Source organism: Anolis sagrei, chromosome 1, assembly GCF_037176765.1.
Source record: "Anolis sagrei isolate rAnoSag1 chromosome 1, rAnoSag1.mat, whole genome shotgun sequence".
NCBI lineage: Eukaryota > Metazoa > Chordata > Lepidosauria > Squamata > Dactyloidae > Anolis > Anolis sagrei.
Window position 1 is genome coordinate 289,764,764 of NC_090021.1, and position 15,458 is coordinate 289,780,221.

A 15,458-nucleotide genomic window follows, 5' to 3' on the forward strand; every position below is an offset into this window, starting at 1 on the left:
CTTTTTTCCTGCAATTTGAACTCATTGCTCCATGTCCTGGTCTCTAGTGCAACAAAAAACAATGTGACATCCTTTCATGTTCTCTCTCAACCTTTCATTCTCCAAGCCAAACATACCTAGCTACCTGAGCTGCTCCTCGTTGCTCCTGGCAAAAACAGAAGAACGGCCTGCCTCAGGGGAGCATGCTTGCTCCATTAATGTTGAACATTTACACCAATGATAAGCCACTGCCAGAAGGGACAGAGAGTTTCATCTATGTTGATGATTGTGCCATCACCACTCAAGCAGGGAGCTTTGAAATGGTTGAACAGAAGCTCTTCAAAGCGTTAGATGCTCTTATTGCATATTGCAGGGAAAACCGTCTTATTCCTAATCCATCTAAAATGCTGATGTGTGCTTTTCATCTTAAGAACAGACAAGCATCTCGAGCTCTGAGGATTACCTGGGAATGAATCCCACTGGAGCATTGCAGCACACCCAAATACCTGGGAGTTACCCTGGACCGTGCTCTGGTTTACAAGAAGCATTGCTTAACTTTCAAGCAAAAAGTAGGTTCTAGAAATAATATTATATGAAAGCTGACTGGCACAACCTGGGGATTACAACCAGAAACAGTGAAGACACCTGCCCTTGCACTTTGCTACTCTGCTTCTGAATATGCATGCCCAGTGTGGAATACACCTCACCATGTTAAAACAGTGGATATGGTTCTTAATGGGACATGTCACATTAACACAGGATGTCTACACCTAAAACCACCGGAGAAATTAGGGTTTAATCAGTGTTGCACCACCTGATATCCACTGGGAAGACCAAGGCATTGACACCTCAAGCCCATCCTCTGTTCAGATATCAGCCAGCATGCCAACAACTTAAATCAGCTTCCTAAGATTTATAGAAATACTCACAGCACCACCTCAACAAGTGAGAGTCCAAAAGTGGCAGGCTAAAACCCAAATTCTCAATCAGTAGCTGATACTGGATGAGAAAGTCCCTCCTGGTCACAGAAAAGACTGGCCGACGTAGAAGGTGCTCAATAGACTGTGCACTGGTACCACGAGGTGCAGACCCAATCTTAACAAATGGGGCCACAAAGTGGAGTCCAGGACATGCGAGTGTGGAGGAGCGCAAACCACAGACCACTTACAACAATGCAGTCTTAGCCCTGCCACATGCACAATGGAGGTCCTTCTCACAGCCACATCAGAGGCACTTGAAATGACCAGGTTATAGTCAAAGGAAATTTAACATAATGACAAGTTTTTAACTTTGTAGGGTTTTTTTATATATTATAACTGTATAGGAGTCCCCGGTGGCACAATGGGTTAAACCGCTGAGCTGTTGAGCTTGTTGACTGAAAGGTCACAGGTTCAAATCCAGAGAGCGGCATGAGCTTCTGCTGCCAGCCCCAGCTTCTGCCAACCTAGCAGTTCGAAAACATGCAAATATGAGTAGATCAATGGGTACTGCTCCAGCGGGAAGGTAACAGCACTCCATGCAGTCATGCCAGCCATATGACCTTGGAGATGTCTATGGAGTACGCTGGCTCTTCGGCTTAGAAAGAGTCGGACACAAGTGGACTTAATGTCAGGAGAAAACCTTCACCTTCATTAATTGTATTCTAAATTTGCTTTTGACACAATAAATAAATAAAAGTTGCTCCTCATAGGACTTGGCTTCCAGACCTATTTGAACAACATCAAACCGTGTGGGATTTAAAGTCTGGATGATTTAATTTGTTTTTCAAATGCTGTGGGGAGGGACACTCTGGGAGGTTCATCAAGCCACAAGCTCCCGCTCTTGGACCCAGGTCTGCTGTCTTTCTCTCTCTCCTTTCCCAAAACAGGCAGGAGGGAATCTGATGCGCCGAGATGAAGTGGGAGGAGACCACAGAATTGGGATTCAAACCGAGGAGACGAGTCCACTCCAGGAAGCAGAGCGAGCAGGCGCGCCTCTTCAGCACCACAAGGGTGGACAGCTCCGATTGATTGTGTCTCTTCATTCAGTCAATTCAATCTGAGCATCCCCGAAAAGGGAGATCAGAAAGTAACCCCATTTAGACTGTAGAAGATGTTTCTTTTCCGAAAGCAACTCTCGACTTTGGACTAGAGCAGCGAAGGGATTTGGAAGAGGGTTTCTTTTCAGGGAGGGGAAGATCCACTTGGGCGACTGGAAGAAGGAGAAGAGGGGGCTTGGCAGGGTTCCTGGCTCTTGTCTCTGCCATCCCTGGGAGGCTCTGCAAGAAAACCTGGGCAAAACCCCAGACAACCGCTCAACAGGTTGGAGACAGGCGTCACGGATTTCCACAAGAGGTAAGTCAGGGTCTGGGCTGCAGGGGCGAGAAAGTAAAGGACTGAAAAAGATTCAAAAGAGCAAGCGTATAGCTACACCAGGCATGGGCAAATTTGGGTCCTCCAGATGTTTTGGACTTCAACTCTCACCATTCCTAACAGCCTCAGGCCCTTTCCTTTTCCCCCTCAGTGGCTTAAGCCGCTGAGGGGGAAAAGGAAGGGACCCCAGGCTGTTAGGAATGGTGAGAGTTGAAGTCCAAAATTCCTGGAGGATCCAAATTTGCCCATGCCTGATCTACATTGTGGACGTAAATGCATTTCGACACCACTTTAACTGCCCTGGTTCAATGCTACAGAATCCTCAGAGCCATAGTTTGGTAAGGCACCAGCATTTTTGGAGATTTTTGGAGCAGAGGTTGGTTGATAATCTTTTGTGAGGGACTCAGTTGTGTATTCCTGCAAAAACGACTTTATTTTGATCAATTGATCAACTCATACTATTTGGAGTAATCATAACCTATTGGAAAGGCATGATCTTCCTGAGAAGAATTAAAAACTCGCTTGAGTCAATCTTCTCCTCAGTGGGAAATACCCACTAGTATTCATGCAAGGCAAGTAGTTGAAGTAGTTTCTCTGTGCAGATAACATAGGGCACAATTCTTAGAACCAACAATTCAAAGTCTAAAGCATCTCTCTGGTCTGAGAGTCTAATGGAGTCTTGAAAGCAGCATTTCTCAACCTGGGGGTTGGGACCCGGTGTGTGTGTGTGTGAGGAGTCGCCAAAGACCATCAGAAAACACAGTATTTTTTGTTGGTTATGGGGGTTCTGTGTGGGAAGTTTGGCCCAATTCTATTGTTGGAGAGGTTTAGAATGCTCTTTGATTGTAGGTGAACTGAAAATTCCAGCTATTACAACTCCCAAATGTCAAGATCTATTTCCCCCAAACTCCATCAGTGTCCACATTTGGGCATATCAAGGATTTGTGCCAAGTTTGGTCCAGATCCATCATTGTTTGAGTCCACAATCTCTCTGGATGTAGGTGAACTACAACTCCAAAACTCAAAGTCAATGTCCACCAAACCCTTCCAGTATTTTCTGTTGGTCATGGGAGTTCTGTGTGCCAAGCTTGGTTCAATTCCATCGTTGGTGGAGTTCTGAATGCTCTTTGATTGTAGGTTAACTATAAATTCCACCAACAACAACTCCCAAATGACAAAATCAGTTCCTCCTCCTCAACCCCACCAGTATCCAAATTTGGGCGTTTTGGGTAATTGTGCAAAATTTGGTCCAGTGAATGAAAATACATCCTGCATATCAAGTATTTACATTACAATTCATAACAGTAGCACAATTACAGTGATGAAGTAGCAATAAAAATAATTTTATGGTTGGGGGTCACCACAACTTGAAGAACTAAAGCATTCTGTTTCTACTAACGTCTGTAAAGCATACTGTTTTTAAAACAGAGTCTGAGATCTGAACAGTCCCAGACCTGATCACATGGTCTGCAGTCCTTCCCACAACATAGAATTAAGGAAAACTGCCTACATATACACTACAGTAAGCAATCTGAATTATATACATAACAAATTACTAGTATAGGAGGCTTGAAGAAGGTTGTTATTTCCAACACTCCCTTCCCTTCTTTCTTTTTTTAAAAACAGTTCCCATAATTCCCAACCAGCACCTGCACTGGAGATTCTGGCAACTAAGGTCTAGAGGGGAACTTTCCCAAACCCTGGATTTTAAATTAGATCTTGTTGCTAATTCTTCCAGCTTCTGCACCTAACAACACAAGGGGAGATTCAGGTGAAGCTCCAGTGTTTTTCCACAACTCTGACCATAGTATCAGAGTTGGAAGTGACTCCAATGGCCATCTAGTCCAACCTCACCATACAGGAATACACAAGCCCTCGCATGAGATGATCAGCCAACCTTTGTTTCAAAAATCTCCAAAGAAGGAGATTCCACCGTCCTCAGAGGCACTGTCTTCTGTTATTGAATGCCTCTTAAGGTCAGGAAAAAATGTTCCAATGTTCAGATTAGTGTTTGACTACTTTAAAAAGCCCTCAAATGCCTTTGGGAATATGGGGATATGTTTTTGGTTCCATAAAAGGCTACATTGCTGGTGTGTGTGTGTGTGTGTGCAAAATGTGGTGGAAATGCAATCCACATCTTCTAATGGACCTTTTGGAGCAATTTGAGAGGCAATTTTTGTGTGAAAGAAAATGGTTAAAAATATTTTTCTGCTCCTGGGGCCTCATGACACCTCCAAACAGATACTATACTCCTTTGGATGCAACCCAAAATCTGTGATTTTCACATGAAAAACGCCTCTCTAATTGCTCTCTGCCATGGAATTTGGTGGAAGTTCCTTCTTTGGAGGTTTTTAAACAGAGCCTAGATGGCCATCTGTTGGGGGTGATTTCATTGTGCTTTTCCTGCATGGCAGAGGACTGGATTAGATGTGATCTCTTCCAACTCTATCCCCTAATGACTAATCTAATGACTGATCAGTGTCTAACCTTCATTTTTTTGGGCAAGGTGGTTGAGAAGGCAGTTGCTCTCCAACTCCAGGCAGTCTTGGATGACACACACTTCCTTGACTCATTTTAGACTGGCTTCAGAGCAGGATACGGAGTTGAGACTGCTATAGTCAGCTTAGTGGATTAACTCCATCTTAATACTGAGGAGTGTGTCTAGACCTCTCAGGGGCTTTCGATAATGGGCTACAGGAGGAAAAGCAAATGAAACTGAATCCAGACAAAACAGAGGTGCTTGCCATCAAGGGTCCTGATCTGGGGATGGAGGTGTGTCAATCAGTTCTGGGTGGAGTTGCACTCCCTCTGAAAGACTGTGTTCGCAGCTTGGGAGTGCTCCTGGATCCATCCCTCCAAAAGTCAGCCCAGGTAGATGCGACGGTCAGGAGTGTTTCCTTACTATTACCTTTGGCTGATCCACCAGCTGTGCCTCTTCCTAGTTGGAGGACCTAAATATGGCAGTGTACGCACTGGTAACCTCAAGGCTGGATGTCTGCAATGCGCTTTACATTGGGCTACCTTTGTACCAAGTTCGGAAATGCCAGTTGGTTCATAATATGGCAGCCAGATTGGTTACAGGAACATCCAGGACATCACTCCACTGGCTGCCAATTAGTTTCCAGGCAAAGTAAATAGGTTGGGTTTGACCTTTAAAGATCTACATGGTTTGGATCCAGGTTACCTACATACAATCTATCCCACACACTTAGGTTCTCAGGGGGGGGGGGTACTCGACTGGCAGTCACCACCCAGAGGACCTTTTCATCGGCCTCCGCAAGACTGTGGAATGACCTGCCAGGAGACCTCCGACAGATAAATGAGCTGTCAGAATAAAAAAAAATCTAAAGATTATCTCTTCCAGCAGGGCTACCCCGCCAGTTTTAAGCATGAATTTTAAATTTGTGCCCAATGTTTTAATCTCTGTCCTGTGTATATAATATGTATTTTATAGAAATATATTTTAATATGTGTCTTTTATAGAACTCAATTTTAATATGTGTGTTTATAGAATTTTTGCAATATTTGGGTGTTTTGATTGTGCTGTGTCCTACCTTGAGTCATGAGGAGAGGGGGGTAATAAAATTATTGTTATTATTATTATCATTATTAATAAAAATAATCATGTTTCTGATTGCTAATGATAAGAAGTGAAAAAAATTATGTATTACATTTAAGTAAAAACACATAAAAGAAATACCCTAAGGGTACTTCCAGACAGGATTGGCACTTATTATGTAATTTTATGGTGGTGGGTCCAAATAACACTGCCTTCCATTTGTTTCTTCCCTGCATTTCCCCGATGCTCCTTTCATCTTTTTTATCTCTCCAAAATTCCAAAACCAAATATGACTAACGACAGAAAAATAGGTTGGCTATTCACTGTCTTTGGTAGCTTAGAAATCCTGGACGCCACAGTTTAAAAGAGATATTGATAAACCGAAAGGTGTCCAGAGGAGGGCAACTAAAATGATCCATGGTCTGGAGACCATGCCCTATGAGGAGCAGCTTAAAGAGCTGGGTATGTTTAGCCTACAGAAGAGGTGGTTGAAAGGAGACATGATAGCTATGTATAAATATATGAAAGGATGTCAAAAGAGGAAACAGGCTTGTTTTCTGCTGCCTTGGAGACTAGCAACCTATTCAGTGACTAATTTGCCCGTTGTATGCTGCTTGCTCTCCATTTTCGGCATGGAGCCCATTATACGATGCACAAGGACTTCTGGTCAGGCTCCGTGCTGAAAGAGGAAAGCAAGTGGTGTATGCCCCTGAGGTGGCAATACAGGAAGCTTTCCATGTTTCCTTAGGAGCAATAGGGGGAAGCTGGGCAGTGATGTTTCCCGCTGTGGGATGGGGGTCATAGTAAAGTGGGTGATCTGGTCCTAGGACTCAGAGCAAAGGGTTCAAATTACAAAGAAGGAGATTAAACCTGAACATTAGGAAGAACTTCCTGCCCTTGAGAGCTGTTCACCAGTGGAACTCTATATTTCAGAATCTGGTGGAAGCTCCTTCCTTGGAGGCTTTTAAACAGAGGCTGGGTGGCCATCTGTCAGGGGTACGTTGACTGTGCTTTTTCTGCATGGTAGGGAGTTAGCCTAGATGGTCTCTTTCAGCTGCAAAGTGGAGTCCAGGACATGTGAGTGTAGAGAAGAGAAAACCACAGACCACCTATTACAATGCAGTCTGAGCCCTGCACATGCACAATGGAGGACCTTCTTATAGCAACACCAGAGGCACTCCAAGTGGACAGCTACTAGTCAAAGGACATTTAGTATAATGCCAAGTTTTCAAACTTTGTGTGTGTGTGTTTTAAATACAATACAACTGTTTGGTTCGCTCCTGATATGATAAATAAAAAATAAATAACTCTATGATTTTATAAAACCTTCTATTTAGAAGTACTTTGTGGTTAACATTGGACAGGCACTTTAGAAAGAGCCAGTCATCAATCCTATTTGTAGTCCCATATGGAGCCATCCTAGCAAATTCAAATGTTAATGTTAATGTACCAATGCTTGTCTAAATCTCATTGGTTCAATTGATCTACTTTAATCTTCTTAATCAAGGCTGGAAATTATGTTTTTAAAATATATTGTTGACAGGCATTGGTGCTAGAAATTCAACTACTTCTGGAAGGATGCACATTCCCACCAATATATTAATATCAGTGGAAGTTTCAGCAGAGTAATTCTTCAGAGGATGGGGCTGTTTACTCATGTAGTACTTGTTCAAATACTATGGTCAGATTTACTGTTGAATAGAATAATGTAAGGGCATCATCACATTGAGTTGCTTGAAATGGGGGACAGCAAGGAATCCTGTAGAGCTGTGGAGCAAACCCTGGGGCACTGGGGTGAATCTGTCACCCGGCATCCCACATCACCCACACCACTCGCTTGCCCATGCACGTTGCAGGATGAGATCTGGCGGGCTCTGTGCCGTATGTGTCAAGAAAGTGTTGTAGGATGGGACGGTCCTAGAGGAGCAAAGAAAGGCACACTGTGTTGAAAAAGCAATAGCTTCAAGTTCTCTTTCCCTGCATTTGCCATGATCCAAGACCCCTTGTGGATAGCAAAATCCATGGCCACTCAAGTCTATTAAATACAATGGTGTAATAAAATGGTGTCCCTTATATAAAATGGCAAAATCAAGGCTTGATTCTTGGAATTTTTGGAGTAGAATATTTTCAAGCCATAAATGATTACATCAATGAATACAAAATCTCTAGATATGACAGGCTGACTGTATTGGTATACATACATAGGGAAGCTTTAGATTGGGTTGAGAATCATTGGATTATTGTATGACTGGTTGCAGCACATTTTCCTCGGGAGTATCAATTTGTGAAAAACAATATATGGAGAATTGTCTCATTTCATTTCAATGCCTATTGCTTACAAAAAGCATCAGTTAGTTACTACACTCTTTTAGCAGGTGCTTTGCTCCCCCTCGTGGTGAAATGTGAAATATCCAACTGCCTTATTTTCAAGTATTACACTACTTTCCAAACTTAGCAGAATACTTGTTGCAGATGACTGCATTCGTGATGGTTTTGATATCCTTCAATAGTTATGTAGTGACTTGAAAGCAAAACCTTTCATGGGGTTTTCTTGGCAAGATTTGTTTACAGGGGGTCTTCCTCTGGGGTTGATAAAACGTGACCTGCCCAAGATCATCAAGTGGGTTTCTGTGGCTGAACAAGGATTCAAAGCATGGTCTTCAGACTCAAGCCACTAAAACACAATAAAAAACAACTAGAATCCTATACAATACTAGAGTTTAATCCTGAGCATACCAAATGCTAAAAAGTCTCAGAAGAAAACTGCTTATTGAAGAAGGCTGTTCTCCTGGATGCTTTCTTTAAATTCTGTCTACATAACTATTGAATTAGTAGGAACGCTGTCCTGTTTCACATTTTGTTATTTTTTCTGGGGAAATATCTTTTGGAACAGCAATAATAATAATAATAATAATAATAATTCTTATCCATCTCTCCTTGTGACTTGAGGTGGGTTACAATATGGCTAAAACATATAATCATAAACATTATAGGTAAAGGTTTCCCCTGACATTAAGTCTAGTCATGTCCGACTCTGAGGGGTGGTGCTCATCTCCATTTCTAAATTGAAGAGCCAGCCTTGTCCATAGACATCTCCTAGTTCATGTGGCCAGCATGACTGCATGGGGCACTGTTACATGCCGCTATTGATCTACTCATATTTGCATGTTTTTGAACTGCTAGGTTGGTAGAGGCTGGGGTTAACAACAGGAGCTCACTTCGCTCCCCGGATTCGAACTGCCGAACTTTTGGTCAGCAAGTTAAGCAGCTCAACTGTTTAACCTGCTGCACCACCAGGGAGGCCACCTGTACATTATATAATGCACATATCTCTATGAAATACATATATTAAAAGACGCAATAAAATGAGTTTAAAATTCATACTTAAAATTGACTGGGTTTGATATTTTTGATTTTTATACCAATACATAAACCATGATGTCAGAGATAAGTATTTTTGGTGGTCTCTGCTACTTGGAATCTTCTGTTTTGTTAAGATGGCATTTATTTATATACCATACTTGTTATATTTGTCCTCTCATGAGCTCAAGGGAGCTGCACCTAGCCCTCCCCTTCCTACAATGTCTTCAGAACAACCCTGTGAGGTAGGCTAAGCCGAGAAAAAGTGACTGACCCAAGGGCAACCCTTGCCTTCATGGTCCAGGAAGGACTTGAAAGTGAATTCCTTACACTCCAATACCCTCAAGTCCCATTATATGCAGTAGAATAGTAAAATGATGTCCTTTATGTAAAACAATTTGGGTTTTGTAATGAACCAGCTGGCTGTAGCACAGCTGGTTAATCACTAGCACCAATAATCACTGCCTACCAGAAGGTGGCAAGTTCAAAGCAAGTTCGAGTTGGGTTTGAGCTCCCGACTGTTAATAGCTAGTTTACTGTTCACCTAAGCAGTTCGAAAACAGCGGAGCTGTAAGTATAGAAATTAGCGACCATTTAAAGCAGGGAGGTTAATTTGTGACACTATAAAAATGCCAGAGATCAAAGAACAAGGATGAAATACTACGATGAAAGACTCAGCGTCATAGTGGATGAAGCGACAGCTCCCCGCTTTGGCTGGAATCGAGCAACCACCAGGAGCTGAAGTTGGGAAAAAGGCTGAATGACCACTATCTGTCTTGTATGTCTAAAAATGGCACTGAATGTTTGCCGTGTATGTGTGCATTGTGATCCGCCTTGAGTCCTCTTCGGGGTGAGAAGGGTGGAATATAAATATTGTAAGCAAATAAATATATATTTTTAAGATGTTGATAGTGGCATTCATGAATGCATAATCCATGGACATGGAAGGCTGACTATACAACATTGATAAGAAATCTCCAGAGTAGGTGGAGACCAGTGTTGATCACTGCATCTTCTAGAAAGTGCAAGAAATCCTCCAGACTGTCTCATTTTAAGAAAAACCTCTCACTGCAAACCACTGCAGAATGCAATAACATCACTTCTTGTTTCAGTTCAGACAATTTTCAGCCATTTATTTTTTTGGGTGGGGGTGGACATTAAGATGTTGTGAAACATTCACAATGGCTTTGAGTTGGGAGAAGGTTATGAGTGAAAAAATATCTAGGTTTTTTTAATTAGGGGGTATATGGGCTTTAAGGGCATTACAAGGACCTACTGGACCCATGGACTATATTTTGCCCACTCCCATACTACACAATCACAGCCCTGTCATTCCATTTTAACTACCCTGGAATCATGGGCTATGTAGTCCAACCCCCTGAATCATAAAGGATTCTTCCTGAAATATTGTGCACTAGTGAACATGTTTTGGACAAAGAGGAGGAAGTCATCCTGGTTTCTCTATATTTATTTTTAATTACCTATTTACAGTATTTATATTCTGCTCTTTTCACCTGCAGGGGACTCAGGATGGATTACAATGCACATATACATGGCAAACATTTAATGCCAATTAGACAGACAACATATATAGACAGACACAGAGGCAATTTAACACTCCAGCTTTCCGGCTTCATGAGGTTATGTTCGATTCTGGCTCGATTCTGGCTAGAGGGGGAGCTGCTGCTTCATCGTCCATTTGTGACACTGAGTCCATTTGTGACACGTACTTCCTCATTCTTTTGCATGCTGCTGGAAGGTTTTATGGTGTCATTCATTAGTTAAATTAGCTTCCCTGCATAAAGCGGTACGTACGTACATTTCGTACTTGACAGATGCAACTGTCTTTTGGGCTGCAAAGGTCGATAGCAAGCTGGACTAATGGCCGGAAGCTCACTCCACCCTGATTAGCTTCGAACTCTTGACCTCTCGGTCAGTAGTGATTTAATGTAGCTGGCTATCAGCTAGCTGTGCCACAGCCCGGTCTATATGAAAACATTCCCTGAACTTAACACTCATCTTACCCAAAATAGAGTTTGTATATGTATAACAAGTTTCCTCTCAAATCCAGCAACAGAGTGCAGTATTGTCCCCAGTTTGAATAGCTTGCCTTAAAAATGTAGACGACACATTTAATCTTTTATCCTAGAAATGACAACTGTGCATTTCCTGCAATCCCATCGGAATGGAAGATAGATAACTCCATCTTTCATATAAATGAGAAATGCTAAGTAGTGTGTGAAATAATAACTTCTTTTCCAGGAAGAAAATAAAAGCCAAGCAGAAGAAAAATCTCTTTGAACACAAACTACTTACTATGAAAAATAATACCAAGTATCAGAGAATAGAATGATCAACGTAAAGAGGTCTCAGGCAGGAAGAGAATGTCTCTAAGCAGGAAAATCTGGGCTGTAGGTGCTTTGGTGCTTTTTAAAAATTTTCAATCATGGTTATTAATCAGAATTTAAATTTGATCCAGGGATGATCATAGGCCATTTCTGTGCCATTCCAGTAAAATGAGAAGCAAGCAATTCCAAAATCAGGATTATTTCTTATTACCTCTGGCCCATGGTCTCCCCCGTCCCCAGCTTATATCTTTGATTACAGTGGACTACCAGTGTATCTTGTCTTCTGTGCAGCTTGTTTTTATTAAGGGCCCATCTACACTGCCATATGAAGAAGTTTCAGAATGCATGATACAGCAGTGTAGACTCATATCATCCAGTTCAATGCAGTTAAACTACATTCTGAAACTGGATCATATGGTAGTGTAGATTAGGGTCCATTTGCTGCTAGTAATTGTGGGAGCCGAAGTCCAAAACATCTAGAGGACCAAAGGTTGGGAACTATTGGTTTAGACAATACTAACGACAGATGGATTTATAACTGGTTGACAATCTGAGGCCAAATAGTGTTCCTCAATGGTTCCTTGTCAACTTGGAGAGAAGAAAATAGTGGAGTGTTCTGAGGTTCCATCCTTCACCCAGTTGTTCAACATCTTTGCAAATGACTTGGATGATGGAATAAAAGCCATGCTTATCAAAGTTTCAGATGGCATTAAACTGAGGATGGTTTTAACAGATTGCAGAGCAAAAATGATCAAAATGCATTTCCATAGGGACAAATATAGGATATTACATTTAGGCAGGAAAACCCTAATGCACCAATATGTAGGATGTGTGACATCCTGTAGAGGTGAAAAAGAATCTAGGGATCCAGAGTAAAAGCACAGTTGGAGCCTGACAGAAATCCCCAGCCAGAAAGTCTGCTGGAGATTTGGGGAGTTCTAGTAAAAAGAAACACACCTTTCCAAGCTTTGGTAGGTGTATCATGAATGCTGCTTTGCTGGAGTTACATAAGAGAGGCTGAATGGCCCTGGAAGGGATGTGGCAGTTGTTTGACTCCTGCAGTACGCAGCACATTGGAACAGACTAGTGATTCTTGAGTTCTCTGATATGGGGGACCAACAGAGCTTTTTTTTTTTTTATCCTTGATGGACCAGGGATTGGCACCATATTTATGACTGTTTACTATAACTGATTATTTCCTGGAAACTCACTGCAAAGTGGCAGCTCATGGACCTGCACCAGTCCATGGACCACCACTTTAGAATCACAGAAGAGGCCACAAAAGTCATCCAATCCAATCCGCTGCCATGCAGGAACACACCATCAAAGCACCCTCGAGAGATGGTCCATGTGATGCTTCAACTAGCACTAGAATAGACTAGTTTTAAATTGTAGTGTTTTTAAATTGTTGTTAGCATCTCAACCACAGAGATTTATTTATTATATCAGGAGTGAACCAAGCGTACAGTTGTATTGTATTAAAAAAAACAAAGTTTGAAAACTTGGCATTATATTAAATGTCCTTTGACCACAAGCTAGCCAATTCAAAATGCTGGTTTTGACCTATAAAGCCCTATATGGTTCTGGCCCAGCTTACTTGTCCGAATGCATCTCCCTCTATGTTCTGCCTCGCAGTTTAAGATCATGCGGGGAGGCCCTGCTCTCACTCCTGCCAGTGTCGCAAATATGGCTGGCGGGGACAAGAGACATGGCCTTCTCAGCCGTGGCCATCTACCTATGGAACTTGCTTCCCACCAAGGTAAGATCAGCTTCATCCCTCTTGTCTTTTAGGAAGAAATTGAAGTCATAGTTCTAGAACCAGGCTTTTGGACAGCAGGCATAAATAGCACTTTGGATGTGGAATTCAACTGGAATGATGATATGGCTGTTACTACTGTTTTTATTGTTTTTAATGAATGATCTATTTATTGTTATAATTGTTATTATACTGCTTTGTTCTATGTAGTGGCATCGAATTGCTGCCAAATGTAAGCCGTCCTGAGTCCCCCTTTGGGGTTTGAGAAGGAACGGGGTAGAAATACTGGAAACAATAAATTTTCCAGCAATTTATTTTTCTGGAATCTAATGAAATTCCTCTCTCCTTTTTCTGCTTACAAAAAAAGGAAACAGAAGAACAGACCTGACATAAGCACCATCACAGCCAAAATTCAAGATGGAAACTTACGGCCAGCTACCAAATGATTCCTGTGCAAATAGCTCGGCTTCCATTTTCACAGGCCTGGATCTCCTCTTCGAACTGAAGCCTCTCTTCATCCCTCTCTATGCCCTTCTAGTCCTTGTGGCCTGCACTGGCAATGTTCTCCTTATTGTTCTGATTGGTTTCACTAAAAAGTTGCACAGCACCACAAATTTCCTCATTGGGAACTTGGCAGCGGCTGACTTAATCATGTGCATTTTCTGTGTCCCCTTGACTGCTTCTTATGCATTTGAAATGCGTGGGTGGCTCTTTGGGATGTTCATGTGTTACTTTGTCACCCTCATGCAAGTGGCGACCGTGTTTGTGTCTGTCCTGTCCCTCACAGCGATCGCTGTGGACCGATATGTTGTTGTAGCTTACCCCATTCGCAAAAGGATCCAATGCAGGTCCTGTGTCTATATAGTGGCTCTCATTTGGTTACTCTCCATCATGGTCTCCATACCCACCTCCATGCACACCCATTACCTGGATCTAAACAGCATTGGTCATGACATGATCATTTGCGAAGAGTTCTGGAAACACCACAAGAAGGAGAGACGCTTGTATTCTTGCCTGATGCTCCTTTTATCCTACATGCTCCCACTGTTGTCTGTGTCCATTTCTTATTGTGCCATTTCTTATCATCTCCAAAAGAGAAAAGTCCCAGGAGCTGCATGCCACAGCCAGGAAAAGTGGGCTAAAAAAAAGCAGAAGACCTTTCGGATCCTAGTTATTGCTGTCATGTGTTTTGCTTTCTGCTGGCTCCCCCTTCAGGTGGTTAACCTGATCCGAGATATTGACGAGGAATTTGCCATCCTTGACAAGAGATACGTGAATGTTATCCAAGTGTCCTGCCATCTTGTTGCAATGAGTTCGGCATGCTTCAATCCATTCATCTACGCTTCCCTCCATGACAAGTTTCGTTTCCACATTGGTAACTATTTTTATCACAGGAAGAAGTCAAGCATCACGTCGTGCAAGGTCTCCCGGCTGACCACCTGCTCCACTTTGGCAGATAATCCTGGGATCATCTCAGAGAAAATAGCACTTCAAGTTGGGCCCAAGCATCATTCAGGGGGACCCAGTACAAAGTTGTAAGTTGCCTACACACATTCCATGAATCAGTTGCAGCCCATATGCACAGTTTTCATGAATTGTGGGGAAAATCTTACTATTTAATTCTGTAAAACATATTATACATTTCCAAATGCCTGATCAATGGGACTACAGCCAGGGCTGGAGGTGGAAAGGGATCTCTAGACCCCAACAAAGTATATGCTTTCTGTCCCCTAGGATTGCATGCTGTTGTGGATCCTGTGTGGGGAGGAAAGCAAAATATATTTTAAATAAATAAATAAATAAATAAAGCTTGGGAAGTTACTTCATAAAATTGGGAGGTTTCTTCTTTGGAGGTTTTTAAGCAGAGGCTGGATAGCCATCTCTCAGGGGTGCTTTGAATGTGATTTTCCTGCTTCTTGGCAGGGAGTTGGACTGGATGGCCCACGAGGTCTCTTCCAACTCTATGATTCTATGAAAAGTGATTACCTTTGTAACTCACTACACAGTCCCAACAAAACTGTGTTACTTCATCATTTTATTTGTTGTATTCCTAATTACATGTAAATTTTAAAAGTTAAGATGTCTTGAAACAAGTATAATGACGA

The 15,458-nt window shown here is 42.2% G+C and overlaps 1 protein-coding gene across 1 annotated transcript; it reads left to right on the plus strand.

The window, feature by feature from the left end:
* Positions 1 to 1,952: 1,952 nt before the first annotated feature.
* Positions 1,953 to 15,173, plus strand: LOC132761834 (prolactin-releasing peptide receptor-like). The gene is made up of 2 exons (XM_060754898.2): positions 1,953 to 2,312; positions 13,721 to 15,173. Exon 2 carries the CDS (start codon positions 13,771 to 13,773, stop codon positions 14,890 to 14,892), a length of 1,122 nt encoding a protein of 373 aa, XP_060610881.2. The 5' UTR covers positions 1,953 to 2,312; positions 13,721 to 13,770; the 3' UTR covers positions 14,893 to 15,173.
* Positions 15,174 to 15,458: the final 285 nt, after the last annotated feature.